Here is a 23,170-nt window from a genome sequence, read left to right on the forward strand (position 1 = left end):
CGCTTGCCTCTCTCGCTAAGTATGCCCAATTTGCTTTGTCATTCCTAGCTTCGTTCAGCGGCATGCGTCGGCTCTATCGCTATTGTCCGGGTGTGGAACGCAAGAGTGAACATCTAAAATGAGATGATGTCGGAGAATTATATAAAACAATCAAGAAAACGCTTATAGTTCGTCAGGCTCACTAGCGCCACCCCATTAGCATGATTAGTTTACGTTTTTTCTCGCTGTGTTGATGAAGACAAGGTAAGATACGGGTCCGCCTGTCTGTGCAGATGAGTAGTAATTGTCGATGCTTTCGACGGCTTTAGCCCGTAATTGTCTCTGACATTTTCCGCACACGTCACTGCTTCGTACAAGGCGTAAATATGTGGAAAATAACGATCAACAACGATTTATGTTACATCATCTGGGTACATGCATTCGCTTTCAATTGTATCTTGTAATATTTAAAGCACTTTCTAAGGTTGGCGTCGCCCCTTATCTGCCTGTCTAATAAAATAAACAATTACAGACAGCGTTCACCACGCGGGACGTAACCAGGCACTGGAGTAACTGAGAACAGCACGCTAATTGCTTTCTCTTTCTATATTGATTTACATAATTCGGGCTGCGCAATGGAAATATCCATTGGCACCTGCTGAGAATTTTTTTTCAACAAAAAAAAATAGATTCTTCGGCAATAGAAGTAACTACCCACTTGAATTCCTTGAATGGTTTACTTACGGTCTGCTGTAACGCGGCGACGGCCGCTATTTTACGAACGTATCATCTACGAAGCTCGGGGTTCCTTAAATAGTAACTAAATATCAGCCTCCTAAGTAAAGTATCTAATCAAATTACATGCAATTTTTAGCAATAAGTATAATAACAAATCTGTTTACTAGATTCAACATGAACGTTAGTTACGAGTGGAGCTTTATAAACAACGGTGGATTAATGTGAAATATCTGACCCCTAATATGATAGAGAGACCTATTTTCCTCAAATAGGTTTAGTATACAAAGAGCATCTCTGATGAAGCTTTCCCTTTCGTAGGTCGCTCTCGTGATTCGGCAATCTCTTTATCAATGTGACAATTGATTACTTTTGGATGTGTACGCGTCAGATATTATTGGCCTAGTGTTTTTTTCACATAGGGTAAACAAAGGAAATTTCTTCGTCTAAAAACTGCACGCGGCGGCGGCGGCGGCGTCACTGAAATAGACAGCGTCAAGCGTCAGCTTGAAACGAGTGATGCGACGGGAGAAGATACGTGCGGACTTCTCACGCGATATAGAAACAATATGCATGCTCGAGATAGACCTAGATCCCCGCAGATGGTTGAGGATTGGTGACAAGCTCTAAACAAACTAACAAATACGAGCAATATTGTTCCGGCCGTATAAGGTTGTCAAAACCCGCCGATTTACTGACATCAGGTTTTTTTTATGCCAAGGTTACATTTTGACAAAAAAAACATTTTATTCATTATTCGAATGTATTGAGTGAACTATCTTTAATGGTTGTAAAAGGCGTGAGCCTATTATCAGCAGTAAGAGAATATGAGGTTAATATAAGCTTTGTACTTTACAATATAGGAGTTGTCTAGTCCGCACAGATGTTTCTATATAAAAGGCAAGTTCCTTCCTCACCGTGGACCTATTTAATCGTTTTTCAACGTCAATGACCATTGAGTATTGTACAGATATAGAGTTTCCTGCTTGTACATTTATCAGCAAAAAAAAGATTAATGTGAAGCCGAACTATTGCAAATTCATGGGGTCTAATCTATTTAACATTGATTTTGGTATCAGCTCCGATTTTCTGGATTTCGTCTTTTCAACTTAGACAGAGAAAATCAAAAGTATATATAGGACTTACCCCATTTACATAACGTTAGCATGATGACTGCTAGACGTAAACGACTTTTTAGATATACTAGGACAGCGTGCACGTTTGAGCCTCTATACCACTGAACAAGGTGTACGTCTCTGTTTTTATCTGCTTACAAATCCGATGTTTAGACTACGGTCTATGTATAACATGCACATTTGCACCTTAGATAACTTTTTACGGACACTGGAACCTCCCGAAATAACTCTAGGCAGAAGTCTATGCTCTTATGTTGTTCGGTGCTATCGGTCAGGCCGTATGTAGTGTGGATGTGTTCACAAAGGTTCAAAGTTATCTTGGATTATTTAGAGTATTAGAAATAGTTCGGCCCACACCAATGACAGGGCACAACAATGGCCTGTATACAGTTAAGAGCAGCTTCAAAATGATAACGAAATGTATTTAGAGAAGCCTTTTTTTATTGCAGCATTTACAATGCTACTTAAATACAATATGACTAACGCAAGCTTTCTTCATGGCAGTCATTTACTTGACTCGATGTTTGGCAATATTTTCGCATAAATCTAAAACTGTTGTTCTCGTTCTGAAATGGTCGCACGGTGTGTTTCCTCTAGTTTATCCACCGTCGCTGTTTTGTCGTGCGCTGAAAATGGCCGGGTTATTTACCAAAGAGATTTACATATTAAAAGCCACTGCCTGGTGTGGCATGGAGATCGAACCCTTTTCGTTATCAACTCTATTTACTACCAGGGTATAATCTGAGGTTTTCCCATAGCCTAATATATCGGAATGAGTTAGGAAGACACGTAGTTACAGCAGATTAGGACGTTTAACGTAATCGCGCTATTGAAAAATTACTTCAGTGAGCTTCCAGCCGCCAAGCAAAGTGACAATAAATGGCCTTCCAAATTACTCGACATTACCTCGCTCGATTCAAATTATTCAGACCCCACGTATAGTGCACACATTTAAAGAAGATATTTGCGCCGCCACTCTACAGATAGGGCCAGACGTATGCGAAAAGGTCGTCGAAACCTGGGTAAACTAAATATCAGTAACCAGGGAAAATCACCTTATTGGCGTTGTAGTTCAGTACAGCCTTAAATGCATACATTTTGTAACAAAAAACAGATCTATAAAAGTACATTCGGTTGTTTTTTTCGTTGGCCGGCTTTTAAAGCTGCTCCCGTCCCTGTGCCAAGAACACCGAGGTTTGGTCGTAGCCACTTACAATAAAAATTACTCAAAAATAAACGGAAGAAGAAAATCAACTTGGCGCATCTAGATATGAGGACGGATGCTAGGGGGTTCTCAGTCAGAGTAGTAAATAATTCGGAAAAATTAATACTTTACACGGTGCAAGGCACATCCGAATGTTAAGTAGTGCTACAAGTCGGAAACAAATCATTACTGGAAAACACTGGCTGATTCTCACGCTGCCGATTTTCGTCTGCTTACAACTTTGCACTTCTTTGTTATTCTATTGAATATGCTGATTGTCGTTACAGATAGTGATGAGCTTTGTGGAAGAGACGAAGGAATCGTGGCTAAGCATTTCGCTAAATAATGAAGACCCGTTTTACGTAAGTTTAAGGCACCGACTGAGCCCATCGTATCCGATTTTGCGACTCAAAGCTGCTGGACCATTCCTACCGGAAAGCCTAGCAAATTTGTCAAGCGTTGATACGGTGTTCGCTCTTGTCAGGAAGTTCCCAGATGGATCACATCAATTGGTGAATGGCCACGAACCACTTGTGTAAATAATCCCTTCATCTATATTTCTAAACTAAATTTTACTGCAGATACAAAGATAGTGATAACGAAAATACTGCATCGTACATACATTAGGCAGCTTCACATATATATGAATATACATGTAGTGTTTTGTTTTACTTTGGATTTAATGGCAGGGTCCCGACGGCACCTCCGATCGTGGCACCTCACATGTCGCCATCAGGTGTCGAGCACATGTTTATTTTTAAGCTGACAGAACTTCTCGATGCGTCGGAAGAATTTGAACTGCTTGTACAGGCGCGCCATCTTCAGGGCCAGGTGTCCGTTAGCCTCCAAATGACACCGTTCACTGAGTTCACGCAGATCGAGTTAATAATGGCTAGCTTCGTTTTAGTCGGCCTTTATGTGCTTATTATCTTCGAACTTTGTCACCGAACACTCGCAGCAATGTTAGGTAAAGGAAAGGCGAAAGGAATTGTAGAGATTTAACTTATGTGTACTGAATTAAGTTTTGCATCAACCATACATTATCTTGCCGTGCGTCAGTTCTTCAGGAGATCTGTGCTGGTCTCATCGGTTTATCATTAGAAGAGCAGGATTATACAGTAATTGCAGGGTTCCAGTATCCCAGCTATTTTCCGCTAATTGTTACACTGGCGCAAGCAATGGTAGTGTGTAGGGCATTTTGCTCTCAGACCTACCTTCCATGTACACCTGTTCAATTATTGCCATAAAGTAAACGTGGACCTTAAATTATTACTACTATTATTATTAAGTAACGTTAATCAACTTATTGTCTCAATTACTGAACAACCTAGGCCATTTGGAAGAATTAATGGAGCGATGGAGGCACTTGATAGACTATTCCAGACACGCAGAAGGAGTCTGTCCAGCCATGAGCTAACTGATTTAAAAAGAAAGTTCCACGCGTAAACAAACCCCAACAGGGGTCAGTAAATGCGACATATAAACGATGTCATTCGTCATGGCTCTACCTACGCGTGCCAATATCGATTTTCAATATTCGTCGGAAAGAGCTTACCTCAGGGCCTGCGTGCAGACAAATACATACAATGTAAAGTGGAGGTTAGTTACGAAATTAGCTGTCCCCATAAAAAGATTTGCAGAGCTAGGCGCCCCTAGAAGTAGGTCGTGCAACTCTCGGCTAACGTTATACCAACGAGGGTTTCGTATTTGGAATAGGTGACATAAAGCAGTCAACAAAGATCGGGTCATGTGTGTAAGTTGAAGGCTGTGTTTGATGATAGCCGTATCGTTGAACGGGTTCATTTCAGGCGCTACCCTGGCTATCGCATGTCTGGCGCTCATCGGAGATCGACCGACGCTGGAGAAAGTGGTGTCCTGGCTGGATGTGGAGACTCTCTGTTTACTTTTCGGTACATTTTATACAACACAACTGCACATTCTAGCACTTTCCATTACTTATTCTAAATTAATATAATTATTTTTCGTTTCTTTGTGTCATCGTGGCTCTATACGTTTTCTACTGCAAGGCAATGGAGTGGCATATGTACACAAATCTGCTAGCAGATCGATGGACGTTTTTGTTTAGCATCGTACTGTAGAAAGCAATCTTAGACTGAAATATATAGTGAAACCTAACATTTTACATGCTTCTAATAATCTTTTAAGAAAGTATCAAATTTATAAAAACGAAAAATTTAGGAAAAAAATCAATCTAAAAATTTGTGACGAAGTGGGCACAATTTGAGATGTATAATATCACGAGTAACTATTTCGCGCAGAAATATATTTTTCTGAAGATTGTAATCTAGATATTTTGTACCACTTAAAAAGTGCACGCTGTATAGCGCGTTAGGTATGTCGTTAAGCAAAAGATTGAAAAATGTTTCATCACGTTACAACGAAAAGGGTCACGAGCTTAAATTTTCTATTTGTTTAGATCTAATATATGTATATATATATATATATATATATACATATATACATATACGTATGTTATGTACTATGTATATATATACATATACATAGTACATAACGCTAGGGTGATACAGCAACCGATGAAGCATTCGTTCTTCTCGAGAATTTGAAGCAGGAAAAATTGCTTTCTTGAGAGTGATATTAGAAAGACTTTATGGGATGTCGGTGAGACAAGCTGCAATGAGATCCAGTAATCTCTTCCGCGTTATAATAACGAAAAAGTTCGGTGTTAACTGCTCTCTCTATGATCGGCTTGCCCAGAGTGTTTCATATCTTTTACACCCCATGACCCTCGAATGCGTTTATTTTTGATATATCGAAATGTTCCTTTCAAAGTTATTATCTTTAACAAACAACAATGCATTGTAGTGAATCAGACAACAAGGATGAGGTCTGGCAAGCTACTCGCCGCGTGAACGACATTCAAGGGCAAAAAGTGAATCATACATAAATAACCAAATATAAACCGATAAGGGATAGCGAGGTACCATTATGTCACCCTTCTAAAATAAGCGATTGCTCGTCGACTCCTAGCTATCGTCTCCTGTTGGACGCGAAGTAAATACGAAAGAGACCTGTTGCAGCCCTTTGACGGACGAACGGCTTTAGTAGACCATAGGGAAGGTGATGAAATCCAATTAGGCTGAGCGATAATAATACGACAGTAAATACAATACGCCCACGTACTCCTGAGAAGTTTACCAGTCTTTCACCTGTTTACTTAAGCTATCTCTACTAGTGACATCTTGGAGTATTCTAAAATTGATTGTAATTATTACCTTGTTATTTTGATACACTATGAAAATTCTCTATATTGCCTTGTTGGAGCATTTTTTTTTAATCTTCATTCTCACCATTTTTATGATTGTGTTCTTACAATTTTTCTCCTATAGAATCGAAGTAGCTAAAGAGCATTAAGATTGACTATTAGTAAATTCTAAGTGCACGTAAATAGCCAAAACTGTATAAACTAATACTACATCATATATATATATATATATATGCGCGTATATGCGTGCAGGAGGAGTGCTGCATTGCGTCTATCGACATAAGAGATTGATCGAAGGACTTTTGCTAAACGAGCACAACGAATGGGCAAAAAGTCACTTATTGCCCTAGTTAGCTTTTTATTGAAGCCCTGTGAAGGTCGAAACGTATGGAAGCAATATACAGTTAACTAGGATAGCTAATAAGCTTATGCAATTTCTAAATCTTTTGTGTTCGCTTTCATCCTTTTCTTTCTCCTGTCAATATCAAACGCTCTGTAAGTAACCACTGATCAGAGTGACTTTATACGATCGCGTCAGTCATTCTCTCTAGAGATTATCTAATATCCGCCAGATTAATCAAAATAGAAGCAGTTACACGTGCACAACAAGGGCCACTGTAATAGTCCGAAGTATGGGTCCGCCCCCTACCGACGATCGGTTTCAGATTGACCTCGGCTGGAGTTAGGGTATCACAGGTTTAATAGCAAGGCGATGTTTGGAGATCAGACGATTAAATGTCAATCAGAACACCGGCTGGACTGAGCCGATCGTTGAATTGCAGTTCGGAACAACTTGAGCCAGTATCTTTTTCGTTTGTCGGTCAGGTGACCTCATTAGTTGTTATAAATATACGTTCAGGTTCAATCTGGTCGAACCTGCTCGGTCCAGCGTTGTCGAGTCTCTACTATCGTAATTACGATCTGAATGACTACTGTTGTTTGTTCGTTCGTTTTCTGGATGTAGGAATGATGGTCATTGTGGCGATATTGTGCGAGACGGGCTTTTTCGATTACACGGCAGTCCTGGCATTCCGGGTTGCGCGCGGCAAAGTATGGCCTTTGATAACTACGTTGTGCCTCTTTACCGCGATCATCTCGGCGTTCCTGGACAATGTGACTACAATCCTACTCATGACGCCCGTCACTATCAAGTAAGCTATCGGTCTTACATTCATGACAATGAACAGCGGCGAAACACCACTTACTTCAGACCCTGTCAGCGTATTTGCAATCTACTGCTCCCATATACAGACACTAGTTCATTTAGTGCAGACGAAAACAGGCCCCGTTTGACATAGGAGTATTTATTATGATTTGAATCAGATTATAATCCTATCGAATTCTGCATAGAACCTTTGTCGCCGCTGCTGCTGCTGCAGCGTACATATATATATAGTTCATAAATGGATACGGTCTTTCAAGTAGACTTTATATACATGTGAAAATAGCATACGACACAGCAGCACATGTCGACGTAAACATGGATTCCGCTGGCCAGACGTTGGTGATCATGCATTCTCGCTCTAATTCCATGTGCCATTGTTGTCTCCATAAGGACAACGATCCGACTGGAAAATCATGAGGGAACATACTCGTTGGTGCCTGTTTTTCATTACCGCTTGCTAACGGCTTGGTCAGAGGCCGTTCGCCTGTAGCCTATGGGTCGCCATCCGTAACAAGCAGCCTCGGGCAACAGTCACATTTCGTTTGGCAGCTAGCTAGGTCATTCGCGCTTATATTTTGCTTACTACTACTACTACTACTACTACCACTATTACTACTACTGGAAAAGTGGCCAGCAGAAGTCTAGCCGTTTCGCAAAGCTTAGGGCCTCGAACGGTCCAGCATCATTTCATTGCTCATTTTTCCCACGCTCCCTTCACTGGCCCCACACACAGATATGTGCACATTAGGTTGCCCTGCTCACTTTTGAATTTACCCACCATCCAAGCAAGTGCTTATACTATTCTACATTTTACTACTTTCCCATTTTGGTTTGACATCTTTGCCGCACTGACACTCGCTTACACATTGATACCATTTTGAGTACATAGTTTTCTTGGCAAAGTTGCTCATTCTTCTACTTCTTCTCAAAAAAGATCATCCCAGGACTCTTTTATATAACTTCCTAGATAAGGAATCGGCTTTTCTTTCATTCTTACTTAACCGATCCAAATCAACATTGCCGCTAGTCTGCCCAGTATCGCCGCCCAGTTTTTAGTGCTGGTGTCTGTATGAAGATACATTTTGGGTGTTGGTCCCTTCTGTCTGCAGTGCACCTTGTCGCTTCGTCGTTTCGTGCTGCTCAGCCATAGTTGCTCTGGGTGGTAGAAACATACCCCCCAACGCGGCTCCAGACTCGCGATTAGCACGCCGTCATTAGCCGAAATTAATTAATGCTCATCGTTAGCATCGTCAACAGCAACAACCACGCAAATATCATCGTCGAAACCGTCGTGATCAATTCTAAAACAGGGCAAAGCAACGCTTTTGCCAGCGAGAGTAAATGGTGACGAAGCAGACGACGGCGGTAGGATAAAAGCAAGTTAGGGTACCACCTTCCCTCCAATCTTTATAAGTTCTCCACTTGTCCTGCTGCCCCGCTTTTCTTTTTACCATAGCCCTTGCTCGACGTCTTTGTCGCTGCAAAGAAGCAGACGTAAGCATCTACGGCCGCCGTTCGTCTTGCCGGTCCCACGAGCCCGCGCCCAGTTTTCTCTTCTGCCCTCCAACAAAGAGAACAAGTCACCCTTCGTGGGCTGTGTTTTCCAGCCGTAGTTAGCATTAGCATCCACCCCGCTGCGTTCTAGTCATGGTGAAAGGAGACGAAATATGGCTAGAATGGTAAACAGGATACAATTGGTTTGTTTTTTTTGCGTACGTTTTGACGTCAGGAAGTCAATGATGGTGCGTAAGTTTGTCCAGTTAGATGTTAAGTTTGCAGCCGCAGCGTCTTAGATCCTTCGTGCCAACTCCCATGTCCAAAAACAACTCTTCTATTTCACCTCGACCTTTACTGCCCACAAAAGGAAAAATGTAGCGTCAAACTGGCTTTTTCTGCAGGAAGTTGAAGCTCCCGAAAACGCCGCCGCACTGGTGAATATGAACGGTGAGCTTCTATTATATTACAAAAAGAGAATGATAACGATGAGGCGTGAGAGTGCTGTGAATTGTAATGTCATCGAGAGCAGTTCGAGAAGTTACCCCTTCCCGTCCCCCACGTGAAGCCCGACAACAAAATCACGTCAGATAACAAACAGATAATCTTCTAAATAGCTAAAGTTACAATGTGCTTGGCGTAACTTTGCACGTGAAGTATTTGTGAAGGCAGTGCTTTTATATGGGAGCCAGATATAAATGATGATTTGAAAATGACCGCGAACTTGATCGAGACGCGCTAAGAAAATTTATAATCCAATAGAATAATTTTTATTGTAGTTCTAATATTGTAAGTATTTTAGAGCTAATAAGGACTACTAAGTTGCATACTTCATATTTCCATATGAGTTCAGCTTAAATGAATTGGTAAGACGCGGTGTTAGTTTATAGGTTCGATCCCTCTGATTATCCAGGTATTATGTGGCATCTTCGTCTATCCGTTTGGAAACAATTTATTTTCTTTAATGTATTTTTTTTATCATTTTTCAGGCTTTGTGAAGTAATGAACCTCGATCCAAAACATGTACTCATCTCTTTGGTGATGTTTTCGAATATAGGAGGTGCAGGAACACCCGTCGGCGATCCCCCGAATGTTATCATCATTTCTAATCCCAAGGTTCAAGCCAGTACGCATCGACCACCGGGAGCTTATCTCGTCTACTAAGCTACTTTCTATGAAATAACTATAAAATATACTATACATAACAACTACGTTATAAAATAACGCGCAAAAACTGAAATGTGCCGCTTGTCCCCACTGCAAACGATTTTGCTCCAGGCTAACGATTTCAGACTTTTCACCTAACCGTTAGGTATAACGGGTCATATCTGTCTCTCTACCAATGAATTTTCCACCTTGCAACAAACCTTGACAAACTGGAATCCATTAGCTTCCCTTTTCGTGCTGTATTTGAGACGGCATCCATCGTTCTATAGACGCTATCCGATTTCGTGTCATTGGTACTAAAATGTTGCAATTAATGTCACGGCGTCCTTATAATTCGTGTATTCCCTCAGGTGGCGTGACTTTTACAAACTTCACGATGCATCTTCTACCCGGCGTTCTGTTAGCTGGCATAGGAGCTTACGTCTATCTGCGCCTTTATTATCGTGATGACTCCAGTCTTAGGCACCAACAGCCCCAGGAGGTTTGTTTGCTATTTTTGTTTTAGTGATAAGTTAGCTTAGAATAATCAGATGCTAGATTTTTAGTTAATACTAAAGCTGTCGTCTTGATTATAACGAAAAAAAAAAATTGTCAACGTGTATTTACTGCGAATGAACAGGTGGATAATTTACAACTGAACAGAAACGTTCTATTTCAATGGTGTGATACTAAGTTATTTTACACTTCAGGTGGTCGAGATTCAGCATGAAATCGATATCTGGCAGAAGGCTTGTCGTTCTTTATCAGAGTATTCCCGTGACGAAAGCCACGTGCGTGCTATCTTAAAAAAGAAAGTCAAGAACCTTAAAAATCTCTACCGTAAAAAATTGGTGGAATCCTCTAGCCCATCAAACGCTGACTTTAAACACAATCTAAAGCAGCTAAGCGACAAATACAAGATTCGCAATTGGTTTCTTCTAATCAAGAGCGGAGTCGTACTGTCGTTTGTAATCACCTTATTTTTCTTACAGTCGATACCTGAACTCAACCTCAGTCTCGGTAAGTAAACGAAGTGGTGTTTTTTTTCTAATTTAAAGTTTCGTATATTTTGGCCTAGACTGTATAGGATAAACGATGACGACGTATCGGCTCGCAAGGTGTGCTTGTCTATTACTCTAGAAATAGTACCCCGCTCATTCCATTTTGCCAGCGATCCCGATTCGTCTTCAGTAAATGTATGGCAAACCTTAAATAACGTCATTACATATTAATGTTTGGCTCTTTGACGTGACTTTTCGCCAACGGTGAGAGTGGCTTACCTATACCGCCGCCATTGTTCTAGGATATACGCACACATGCAAATTGTTTATGGACATAACGACAGCGCCTATAAATAGGCTCACTATCGTATTTATTACTCAACTTAATAATACTATTGTTACTGCTGTAAATATGGCCGCGTGGGTATGTTAACTGTTTATAAATGCACGTTACCACCATAACCAATTGTCATAATAATTCGATGGTAAAAATGATCGAAACTTTTGTTGTTCTCGTCGTTCTAACGGTCGTTTAGGTTGGATTGCGATCCTTGGCGCCCTTGCTTTGCTTGTTTTGGCTGACATGGAAGAATTAGAGGGTGTCTTCGGACGTGTCGAATGGACAACTCTCCTATTTTTTGCAGCACTCTTCGTCGTCATGGAAGCCCTTACCGAACTCAAATTACTGCAGTAAGTTGACTTGGAATATTGGTTTAGTTTAGCGAAAAACTAATTTTACAGATTTATTTTTCAAAATGTATCTATTTTTTTATTCAAGTAAAAATATAATCGACACAAACCAGGGAATCTGTGTATACTCGAACAGAGTAGCTTCTGCAAAATTTCACCAAATTTAGTACAAGAGAATCATGAACATGAAGTCTCTCGATATTTCGAGTCTGCATCCGCCATCGCCGTTAAGCATTCCATCGGACGGCTGGCTCTCAGCATGAAATAAAGTGTGTCTATGCCCAGATTCTAATCCCAACCGAAACGTGCGTCTTCGCAACGCACGCAGAAAATTCGTTAACTACTAAACTATCGTGGAGAAAAAATATAGGGTCTAGAAAAGGGTAACAGCCCATTGCGTTTGAAATAAGCAACCTAGCATGATTGCATCGTTTCAGATTTATTGGGGATCAGACAGAAGATTGGATTTGTGCAGTGGACGAAGAGCACCGTCTTGTTGTGGGTATTGTGATTATTACATGGGTATCATCGTTGGCCTCATGTTTTATTGACAACATACCGTTCACCACTGTGATGGTCAAAATTGTCGCCAAGCTTGGTAAGTTACATTTCAATTTGTGCCCTGTATTATTACTACATGATATAGTTAATTTACGAGCTCGTTTAACAAACTCGTGAATGTAAGATGAGGTGCGACCCACAGAAACCCTGTTGCAGAGGCAGGGCGACGTGCAAGGTTATAATGGACCCTGGCTTTACATGGCTTTCGACATTGAATTTATCCACGATAAATACGAGATTTAGATATGAGATGAGATGAGTGGTTAAGCCATGGCGGGCTCAGCTATTTCTAGAACCAACACCGGGTTCTCAATGCGGACGTAACTGTTTCGACATTACCAAATACTAAGTACCTATGAATTCTGTGGGAGAACGCTGAATATCGTTTTGCCGTCTTTTTCCTTAATTGAAAAAACAAGATAACGTTATTATACGTATACTTATAGACCTGGCAAAAAGATACTTCAGCCGTCAGTGACTGGCTCAACGGGCCCAAGAGTGCTCTCGCGCTATTTTCGTCTCAGCGTAATAACAGTGTGCCTGTGTTCGGTGCAATTTCTGGCCTTGCGCTAGGTGTCCTGCATACATAACAATATGCGTATTAATGAGATCGTGCCCAGACCGCAAGTGCGTGACAGACTCCTCCGAAGTCCTGAATACGTTTAGCGGTATGCCCATAAGAAAGTGCGGCAACTAGCATGCGATCGCATTCTTTACATTATAAATAAGCAAATGATCAAGACAAGCCTGCTCTAGATATTTCGATAACACGAGCGAAGGCTGTTTGACATTAGAAAAAAACTATTATATAGCAGCAAAAGCGTAGTAGCGAAAGGCTTCCGTTAAAGACTGATTTTCGTTGTCCTCCAGCCCTCTGGTTCAAGCAGGAGATCGCTCGCCAAAAGTGTATCTATCTTGTTCCGATCGAACTTCATTTGGCCCTTGCCGATTCAGAAACACATGATAAACTATTGCTCAAGAGCTCAAAGAAAAGAAAAAAATGTTGATGATGCTATTTTCAGCAACCGCTAAATCCTATGCGGAACTACGCTGGACGCATAACTTGCATACTCTATTGTACTATATTTGCCTTAATACCCAAGTCTTTATCATAATTGAGAGTAAAAGGCAGTCCATATTGAAAATCGCGCGAAACATGACCTACTACTCAGTAGGGACTGAAAAGCGATCAGTCTAGAACAAAATAGGTTCAATATTGAATTTTTCTGAATTAAGTTACATTACATTATCATACGATCTGTATTCTACTCTGACAATATGGCGACGAATGATAGAAAATGTATGTGGTCCAAGTGATAAAGACCAATAAGTGTATTGGGCATCCGGTTCAACAAGCCTTCAGAACATTGTAGTGTTATAACTGTTGGTCCTTGGTGGTCGTTGTAGCACAAGATGGCAGGTGCTGAATATCCGCTGTAATGATATTCAGCTATGCAACACTGGCTTATTACTTTATAGACTTTCAAATATAAAACTAAGAATAATATAGTTAAAACCTTGGTCAAAGTGTAGGTACTTTTTTGAACAAGAAATTTAAGATTTGTTCTTCAGTGGGTCACTTTTCAGATTATTAATCTCATATGTAACCTTCTTCAAAAGCCGCACTTCAACAATCATACTTAGATTCAAACGGTTACTGAAATATGTTCTTAATAGTAAATACGTCATGTTTGCTCTGGGGGCCTCCATAGCTATTTGTGGCTATAGTGGCGAATAATAGCAGATACAGGCAATATCATGAGACATTGATGCGCGCCTATCCAGACATCACCCACTATGAAATTGCAGTATACATGGATCCGTCGACTTCAGTTTTTCATCGATCGCCAGGAAAGAAGCCATTTTACGGGGTACGCTTAGCCTATATTGTGATGTTGGCCTTTTTGAGTGGTGTTTGGCGGGATGGGTCTCTCTTCTAGACCGGTAATGCTACTGCCGGCAGCTACGGTATACCATACCATCTACATGGAGTCTGAATTTTCGAATTGCTCCAAACGAGCCCAGGTCTGGAGCTAGCGGGCAAAGAAGAAGAGGCAAAGCCCACTATCTAATTCCACACATTTAATAGCTACTGCAACTAAAATCTAAAAACTTTTTACCCAAACCAGTATGTACCGAATCTTTAATTCCTCAATTTTATACTCCAGAAGCCTTTGCATCCCACACTTGTATTCCTTTCACCACATACTCGTATGATCAATTACACACCTAGACACAAAACCACTAACCTATTTTCTATCCCTACTCACATCAACAAACAATAACTGAACAAACTGTGATATACGGAAACGAGGACTATGCCAGCGAGAGACACCAATGACGATCAAAAAACTGCTTGAATAGGTACACAACGAAACTGTTGTTGAGCTGTCGTTTTATATTGGCTGAGCTAGACCAGCCATTAGTGGTGATATAAGATTGTCACTGAGCATTGAAAGCCATCGTCACGATGAAATGAACAGATGATGAACTAAGTGGACTTTAATCATTACGATGAAAAATATAGAAAGCTTTTGGTGAATGAATGCAGTAAGCGCGGCAGAAGAACCTGACGATGAACAGGACATATCTTGTGTGCGATACGTCCAGCTGAAGCTTAAGGGGAAACAATAGGATGGAACGGACATAGGACAAAGCGCGCACCTTCTGTTCCTAGTGAATAGTTGACTATGCTAGCCATCTACAGGTTACGATTGACCGCACTGACAGCCAGCAGTTGGGTGCAAGCTTACGTAGATAATTATTTACGGACGAGATCGCGCTTGTGGGCACTGGAAAGTAGGCACGTTGGGAACGAAAAGCGCACAAAACAAGACGTAAAAAACACCAGCAGCAGCCACAGCAATATGCAAAGCCAGCTCAAGTTGAGGCGGCCCCACGAGCAGAAAACGTCGGTACGTGTTTTTCGGCGTCTGCTGGTACTAGCTTTAGCTTCGGGCGTGTTGCCGCTGCTGGCTGTAACTTTATAGGCATGGCTTTTGTACCCTTTTAATTTGGCCAGATTTTAGGCGACAGAAAGCTGATAGGAGGATTGAGAATCAGTCCCTAACATTGGGAAAGACTCAGTAAAAAAGCGTTACCTGGCAGAAGATGGAATAATGGCACCATATAGATCCACGAGCACCCCACCGGCGCTCATCCGGATAAGGCAACCTGCCAGAGATCTACTGCAGTGGAAGAAACAGTGCATTTGTTTCTGACGCTTCTCGAATTTGTTTGTTTTCTTTTCTTGTACCATTTACATCACCTGGAGCGCTAAAGGCCAATCTTGATATTAAAGCATTACAGCTATGTACAATCAAACGCATTTAAATAATATTTCTTTAGCCTGTACATACATGGGTCGGGCACAGTCCCCAATACGTCTTGTGTATATATAATGTGTGCTATAATTATGTGTATACAAGTATTATATCTGCCAATGGCATTAGTCAATTATTCCGTGCGAATGGAAACTGTTTCACAAAAAGCCTGCAGAAAATATCGCTTTGGGGCAACGGCACGATAAAAACGAGAAAATGATTTATGGAAAACTGTTCGAACTTAAATGTTAAACGCCTTTAAAAAATCATAACCACTATGACTATATCATAATGCAACTAAATGATGCGATGACATTATACGGTGATGGTATGATAATATGACTGTACACTATTGCTGAACCCTCGCAGTATGCTTAGTCTCTCTCTGTTTTTGCTGAGATGTAAGCCAAATTCGATACTGTTGACTTCTATGATATACACATTGTAGCTAGCTTGGCTGTATCTGCAAGAACATATATCGGGGTACGCCTTGCCGCGAGACTCGACCCCTTCCCGACAGAGAAAATAGCCAGACAGGCGAACCTAACAGCAAGGGTAGCAAGACTGGCAAGTAAAATCCCAAAACGCTATAGTAACAGACGCAGTTAGAAGAAAGAACGGTTTTAGCTATCCCTCTAGACTGTCGGCAGCCAAAAAAAAAAAATACTACAGTTGAATTTACGAGGATGGAAGCCCGAGGCCATGAGGAAGATCTGTTCTGTTCCGTTCCGTTCCGTTGGCATGCGTATTTCGAAAATTCGTAACACCGCATAAAACCTACGGTATGAGCGTCTGCCCTTACAAGTCTTCTTTTCTACACACACACTACGGTCTGTAGTTACGGAACCATTTGCCTCCCCTAGCGGGGCGCGTCACTATGAATGCGTTTCTAGCCCTGCTTATGTTAGCGCGTGCCGCCACTGTTGCCGTCGTAAATGAATTCATTAAAATGCATAGAACTGCCAGCTCCTCTCACAGCATAAGCAGCTGCCTCGACCGTGGCGATAACACCAGCGAAAGCAATAGTATTTGGTGTAAGTTGTATATTTTCTGTCTAAACTGTATTTTGTGAGATGTACAATGCTAAAAAGGAAAAAAATGTCAAGCCACATGAACGTAATAGGAAAAGCACCGAACAGGGGGCGCTGATGCTGGTGGCCTTATTATATCAGAAAGAGGTCATCGGAGCTGCGGCGGGATAGGGTTAAGGACCCGATGTAAAAAGCTCGATGTACAAACGAGCTTCCGAGTGATCAACAGAAAGGCTTGGGAAAATGAAGAGGACTCGCAGTTATTTTACGCAAATTGTCTAAAAGGACTGGCTTTTGTTTTTGACTTAGTAAATAGAGCGTCGCGCCGTGGTCTCTATGATGGAACGAGAGCCAGCTAGCCCTCCTAGACAGTAGCGATCCTGACCCCTGCTCCTTGTTTCTACGCGAAAAAATATGCACGTGGCTTTGGGTGTGTGTCGTGGATATTGAAGGTATCCGTCTGTCGTAGGAAACTAAAGCATCTATCAATAGGCGTTTTCTTAAATTCAGACGTATTTAAGCTTATATGAAAATTGCACATTGACCTACCTGGAATGATATTACCTAGGCACACGCCATAGTCACATGGTGGTAGTTTTGTATTTTCAACAAAAGACAATGAAACATAATGTAAGAATAGAACTGGGACCAATTTAGGCTATTTTCATTGGTCAGACGTAGTTTTTTCAATGGCCAAATTTTGAAATACCGTCATCCCAGCTTCAGCACCAAGACTTTAGTTATGTATTACCTGCATTGAACTGTTTATGTCAGCTAACCTCTATGGTCTATCCCATGACTGAAGTCTTAGTACGGTCAAAGTGGTTCCATAAAGACGACCCAGACAACGCCCTCCTACAATGAACTCTCGCGGCCAACGACCACGGAAAGACTCGCAACCGTTACGGCAGAATTTTTTTCATCAGTCGGATAATAATAAAATAAAAATAGCGGGGCTAATGCCGAAGAGGATCATAAAGAGAAGAAGTTGCGCCAAATCAGGAAAGCCATATTGGCTTTCTCACTGAAGCACAAGTTAGACTGAATGCATAAACAAACTATCCAAGCTTAAACGAAGATGATTAATAAAACAAAATCACTGATTGATTATAGCATAGCTTATCAATATTCAGGTGAGTCGGAGGCTCTTAATTTGCCGGTACAACCTCTCATCTATGCGTTGGCATTTGGCGCGTGTCTTGGAGGTAACGGAACTCTTATCGGAGCCTCCGCGAATGTTGTCTGCGCAGGCGTTGCGGAACATCACGGTTATCGATTTACGTTCATCGATTTCTTCAAGTTAGTATCCGTAGTTTTAATCCGTCGTTCAAGTGCGTTCCCTATGCGTTTCAGTTACTTCTAGAATCGCAAGAAGTGTTCCTTAACCCGATTAGCATTTACGTGAGCTTACTTCAATTTGATTGTGAGTCTTCCCAAGTCACTGTCCAGCAATTAATTAGAAAATTAATTTCTATATTCGCTTTGTTTTATGGTCCCTGTAGCCCTCTCAGAATGTTCAACTAGATAGCTCAAGCCGCATTTGCAATTGGAATACATCTTTTTATGTACGTGTCGACAGGATGCGCCCACTAGATAACTGGCCACTCGGCTAAAAGCACTCTTCGAAATCGCCAAATCATTTCATATGCGTTTAGCCCCCTGATTCACCGTTAACAACTTGCCCCAGACAGCGTACGGCGTACGATGTCTCTGAAAATGCACGGGTTGCACGTCCAGTCTCAATAGAAGCAAGCTTGCCTTATTTAATCACAGGTAAACATACTGCTTCTTGTGTTACTGTTTTCAGGATCGGTTTTCCAGTAATGCTGGTCACAACGTCAGTATCAACATGTTGGCTTCTTTTCATCCATGTTGGACTGGGATGGTTATAATAACGGTAATAACAATCACCCTGATATCTATATCGCCTACCTCTTCGATGCAAGAGGGAGCGTTTGAGATGTGGCGAAAAAATGATACCCAAATACCTGCCGGGTTCAAAATTGATGGGAACATCCAATCTAGAGCAATGTAGCTAAACGATAAAATATTTTATCATAACTAAGCGTTTTTAACGATGTATATTGCATCGATCTGATTTGGTAAAGCAGCAAAAAATGAATCGAATTGCCATATTTTTTTAGATCTAGAAGTGAAACGATCATGAGTCGAGGGTAGTCGTAAATCACTCGAAGATATCTATTAAACTATACATATGATCCATTCTAATCATCTATTTATCTCTTCAAAGCATGCAAGTATTAAATTATATTTTGCCTATGTAGCGTTCTGTACTACGGACGGTATAAGCCGCACGTATCGCAGCTTCTCTGAGCCCTGCGGGCTATGTACGTTTATCATTGGAATCATGGAGTACATGTTTTCAATGATTGACAGCTCATTAATGAATAAACTTGCTGCTGGCGTTAAAAAAAATATAGAGCAAAAACACTAATGAGCTAGATTACTTTTTACCAACTGACGAGAGAGATGAATTTTGCTCAACTGCGAAAGTCGGTCGGAGATTAAACATAGCTCTGTTATTGTATATAATAAAGTCTATAGCTAACATACGTGCTTTGTTGCTTTTGGTCTGTTATGATATATTGTTTTGAACATGTTTACTAATATATGATACGTTTTTAGTTGAGAATTTTTGATGTCCTAAATTCCTGAGCCCCGTTGATTGCGGGACGTAAGCTGATCGTCTCCGCCGCTTCCAGCCAAATCTATTAGCCATAATTAGACGTCTTGAAAAATGTGCTGCATTTGTAGGCCGACGATCGGATTCGTTATACCAAATAGACTTGAAATAGATCATGTGTGGGATAGCGGATACTCCGGTCTTACAGAGCTACCATGATCAGAACTTGAAGATCCGACCGGGAGCCCTAACTCGATTGTAAGGGCTTTCGCCGTAATGCTACTATTATACCTGTGATTAATTTTTCAAAAGAACTCCATAATACAGTCTATAGTTTCGATCCATAATGTATTTTCTCTACATTAGGCTAGAATGTTCTAGCTTGAAAACCGTATGTGGAAACGATTCGTACCGTGCTATGATCTATCCCAACAGCAGATTTCAGAGGTAAAATTCGGTACATTCGGTAGACCGCAAATCATATTCATCTATGTTACTCCATCTTAATATTCTTCTGTCTTAATATTGAATTTAATTTAAACGCGTCTGTATTTAGAAAAAGATTGCTTTGACGACGGCGACGATTATATAAATGGCTCTCAGCAGAGCATGCTAAGACCTTGAATCGATCACAAGCAAAAGCCAACATTGCTGAATGCATTTAGCCGGAATTATATGCCCACGTTCGTTAATTGCTACCCAGTCAAGTCAAGATCGACATTGGATTGGGTAGCGGAGCGACAGGAAATGGTCGTGTGTAGCTTGGTACAGCATCGTTCCAACACGATGATGGCCTTGTCAACCTCCTATTTCAACCAACTAGCTCTATGACAAGTTATCTTTTAACACACTGTCATTGACGGAGGCTGTGCTTCACTTTAGTGGCTAATCCGTACAGCGTTGGCATCATATAAGACCCAGAAAGCCTCCTCCCAGTGTAGAATGGAAGATAGATGGAATTATATATTCCACATGACCGAGCGAGCGGAAGTCAGCTTTTCAGAGAAGCATTTTTTTGACTTGTTATGAAGTGCGACGTTCCGCGCTTGATTGGTATTTACATGAACTACCCTTCAGTAAACTGTAATCTCTCAATAGTAAATCTCGCAGTTACACTATTATATTGAAATATTCGGACCATTTATATTGGTAAATGTGATTCGGCAAAGTTAAACATCTAATGCATTTTATATTAATTGTTTAGTGTCTAGATATTGTGACAAGGTTTATAAGAATAAGAATGTCCTTTGACGAACAAATCGGTGGACTGGATTGGCCATAATGCTGTTCTCGCAAAATAGGGAGAATCTTATCTTCGATTTTTAGTTTTATATTCAGTTGTCATTTCAAATACGCTACACGGTTTTTTTCAAAAGTACTTGCATCGTTAAGAAGTAGTATACATAACGTCAGCAAAGGCCACATGTCCAGCCATGAGGGCGAACATATAACCGCCGCAATGTTCCACAACGTCACATGGTTTCGCAGCAGACTATGCTATCGTAGCCGCCGCAAAAAGCGCGCCCAGAACTTATGGATTCTCCAAAGACTACGTTTTCAGCAAAAATAAGGCGAACGGCGAGGCCAATGCCAATCTTCACCACTTTGTGCTTGTTATTATATTTGTGCTCCATATTCGATCGACATATACGATCGAAACAGCAGAGGACGCATAGGCAGCGGCCGAAACACCGGTGCCGTAGCCTTGCGAACTTGCCCTGTTTTGTTGTCGCTACTATCCATCGATTGTGTACGCTTCCACCCAATTTATCCCGATTCAGGGGCCTAGCATCTCATGGGTCTGGCCGAATGCCTTTGCCAATGCCAGCTTAAGGTCACATTAGCAATAATCCCGAGCAATGGCTATGGCTCCTTGGGTAGCATATGTGTGTGAGATTGCGCCTCTGCCGCGTCCGCAGATGGCACGGAAGTCCACCGGAATCTGAATGCATTGCGTGCCTCGGGAGCTTGGTTTGACCAGCCCAGCAGCAAATTTTGCCTTGCCTCGTGCTTGTAACTGTGCGAATTTTTGAGCGACAACGTTTGACGGACGAGCGGACGGTCGGCGGGTCCAACAAAGGGGAGACTACTTGAGCCACTTGACAGTGGTAGCAGTTCAGAAGATCGGAAATACTGGGAAAACGCAGTTGTGGCGGCAGGCCCAGCAGGAGCATAACCTGACTCGATGCTGACCGCTGTCACAGCTTTCTCTCGCGCACACGCAGTCTGTCTGTCAGCTTCGGCCGCACTCTCTTCCTAGGCAAAACTTATTCTGCAGACTTGGAGACATTCCTAGTCAGGTCACCTTATTCTGTCGGTATCGTAGCAGGACAGAAGCAGAAGTTGGACCGGATCTGAGCGGGGATTGGGAAGCTGCAGTCACCCACACCGCCTAGCTAATTACTGAACGCAAGCAACTGGATGACTGATCGACTAAACAGCATTTGCAATTGTATCTACTGCTGCTGCCCTTGTATTTCTGTAAGTGCATGTATATCATATCACGGAAATTAGGTCATTGCCGCCTCCGGCCCTCCTGCATGCCGTGACGGGCGCGACTGACGTTCTTTTTTCGTGATACACAGTTTACCCAAGCCTCTGGGTAGCCATCTATTCTCGGCGCCTTTTTCTAAAGTAAACTAAAAGGCACTCGGCAACTCGTAGCACTCGTTGCATTCGTCACTCTTCCAGTGCCCTACTAAGTACAGTGTGCTACCTAACTTCGAACCCTCTATACTCTAACCTCTCCGTTCCTTTCAATCGAACGCGCATTTTGTCGACAGCTCTTGGGCCATATTCTCTCCCGCTTCCTCCTTTAGGGGCGTCATCTCTGATCCAGCAAAGGGGTTGTCGCATAGCCTCACCGAGCTACAGTTCAGGACCGCCTCTCTAACAAGTCCAGACCGTTCGGCCGAACCAGATACGTCATAACCATTTCCTTGGCCTTTTTCCTTTAGTAGTTCTTAGAAGTTGGCAAGTTGATAAGCGGAATGGTATTGATGCTTCATATTAATCGTCGTAAGATAGCCATCGCTGTGGCTAGGTTTGACAATGAGCTCGGGGGTCATAACAGTCCTTGAGTACAAGCAGTAAAGACTACGTAAAGAAATAAGGACACGTGGTTGAATGATGATTAGTGCTGATTCTGATACAGCAAAGGCGTTCTCGTAAGTAAAACTTCGTCGAGAAGTTCTTGTCGTCGATGTCTCTTATCGATTGCGGACGAAATAGGTAACTAAGATATGGGTCATTGTTGACAATGCACCACTTGTTGTTATCATCAGTGCCGATGAACCGAAGTCGGTTACATCATCATCATCATCATCATCATCATCATTTGAAGACATTCAGCTACGATAAAGCTACTATCGCATGTCGATTCGGGCAGATTGATTTCTTACAACTAACGAAGTCCCTCATCTATAGAACACCTTATACGTACATGGTCCATGTCAACGTATATATATATGTCTGACACAATTAATGTGAAAAATTAACTAATAATTACTTTGTTAACTACCATTATTGTAGTGGCACAATTGTCTACCATTTTAAGAATATGATCGTCTTGTATATTATCAGATGTACAGATGGCGGCCCTTCTTCGGTATTAATGGAAACTTTGATTTGTTCGCAGTATTTCAGCTTTAACAATACTCAAGCTTTTGCTGATCGCAGAAAGACGACAGGAAAAAACAATACCACATTTGCTTAATACATTTTACAGCGTAGTATAATCATTGATTGTAAAACAGTTATATCTGAACATTCTATTCCATGTAGATATATGGCATGCGTTTTTTTTTTCTTATCTCCC

At 41.5% G+C, this 23,170-nt stretch overlaps 1 protein-coding gene across 12 annotated transcripts in view; it reads left to right on the forward strand.

Annotated features, from left to right (window-relative positions):
• LOC111268450 (P protein) overlaps positions 1 to 23,170 on the forward strand; it is a 53,955-nt gene that overhangs the window by 18,756 nt on the left and 12,029 nt on the right. For 5 of the 12 annotated variants that reach the window (XM_022847432.2, XM_022847437.2, XM_022847439.2 and 2 more), the window contains 11 exons: positions 3,342 to 3,589; positions 3,744 to 4,021; positions 4,863 to 4,964; positions 7,263 to 7,449; positions 9,947 to 10,083; positions 10,475 to 10,605; positions 10,814 to 11,123; positions 11,641 to 11,794; positions 12,232 to 12,392; positions 17,828 to 18,008; positions 18,517 to 19,362. In XM_022847432.2, the coding sequence (XP_022703167.1) occupies positions 3,342 to 3,589; positions 3,744 to 4,021; positions 4,863 to 4,964; positions 7,263 to 7,449; positions 9,947 to 10,083; positions 10,475 to 10,605; positions 10,814 to 11,123; positions 11,641 to 11,794; positions 12,232 to 12,392; positions 17,828 to 18,008; positions 18,517 to 18,601 (1,974 nt within the window). In that variant the 3' untranslated portion in view covers positions 18,602 to 19,362. Of the gene's footprint in view, positions 1 to 3,341; positions 3,590 to 3,743; positions 4,022 to 4,862; positions 4,965 to 7,262; positions 7,450 to 9,946; positions 10,084 to 10,474; positions 10,606 to 10,813; positions 11,124 to 11,640; positions 11,795 to 12,231; positions 12,393 to 17,827; positions 18,009 to 18,516; positions 19,363 to 19,484; positions 19,701 to 23,170 lie in introns of those variants that run through there. The other 7 variants (XR_002685232.2, XR_002685234.2, XR_002685233.2 and 4 more) reach the window with 4 other exon arrangements.

Source organism: Varroa jacobsoni, unplaced genomic scaffold, assembly GCF_002532875.2.
Source record: "Varroa jacobsoni isolate VJ856 unplaced genomic scaffold, vjacob_1.0 scaffold_1287, whole genome shotgun sequence".
NCBI lineage: Eukaryota > Metazoa > Arthropoda > Arachnida > Mesostigmata > Varroidae > Varroa > Varroa jacobsoni.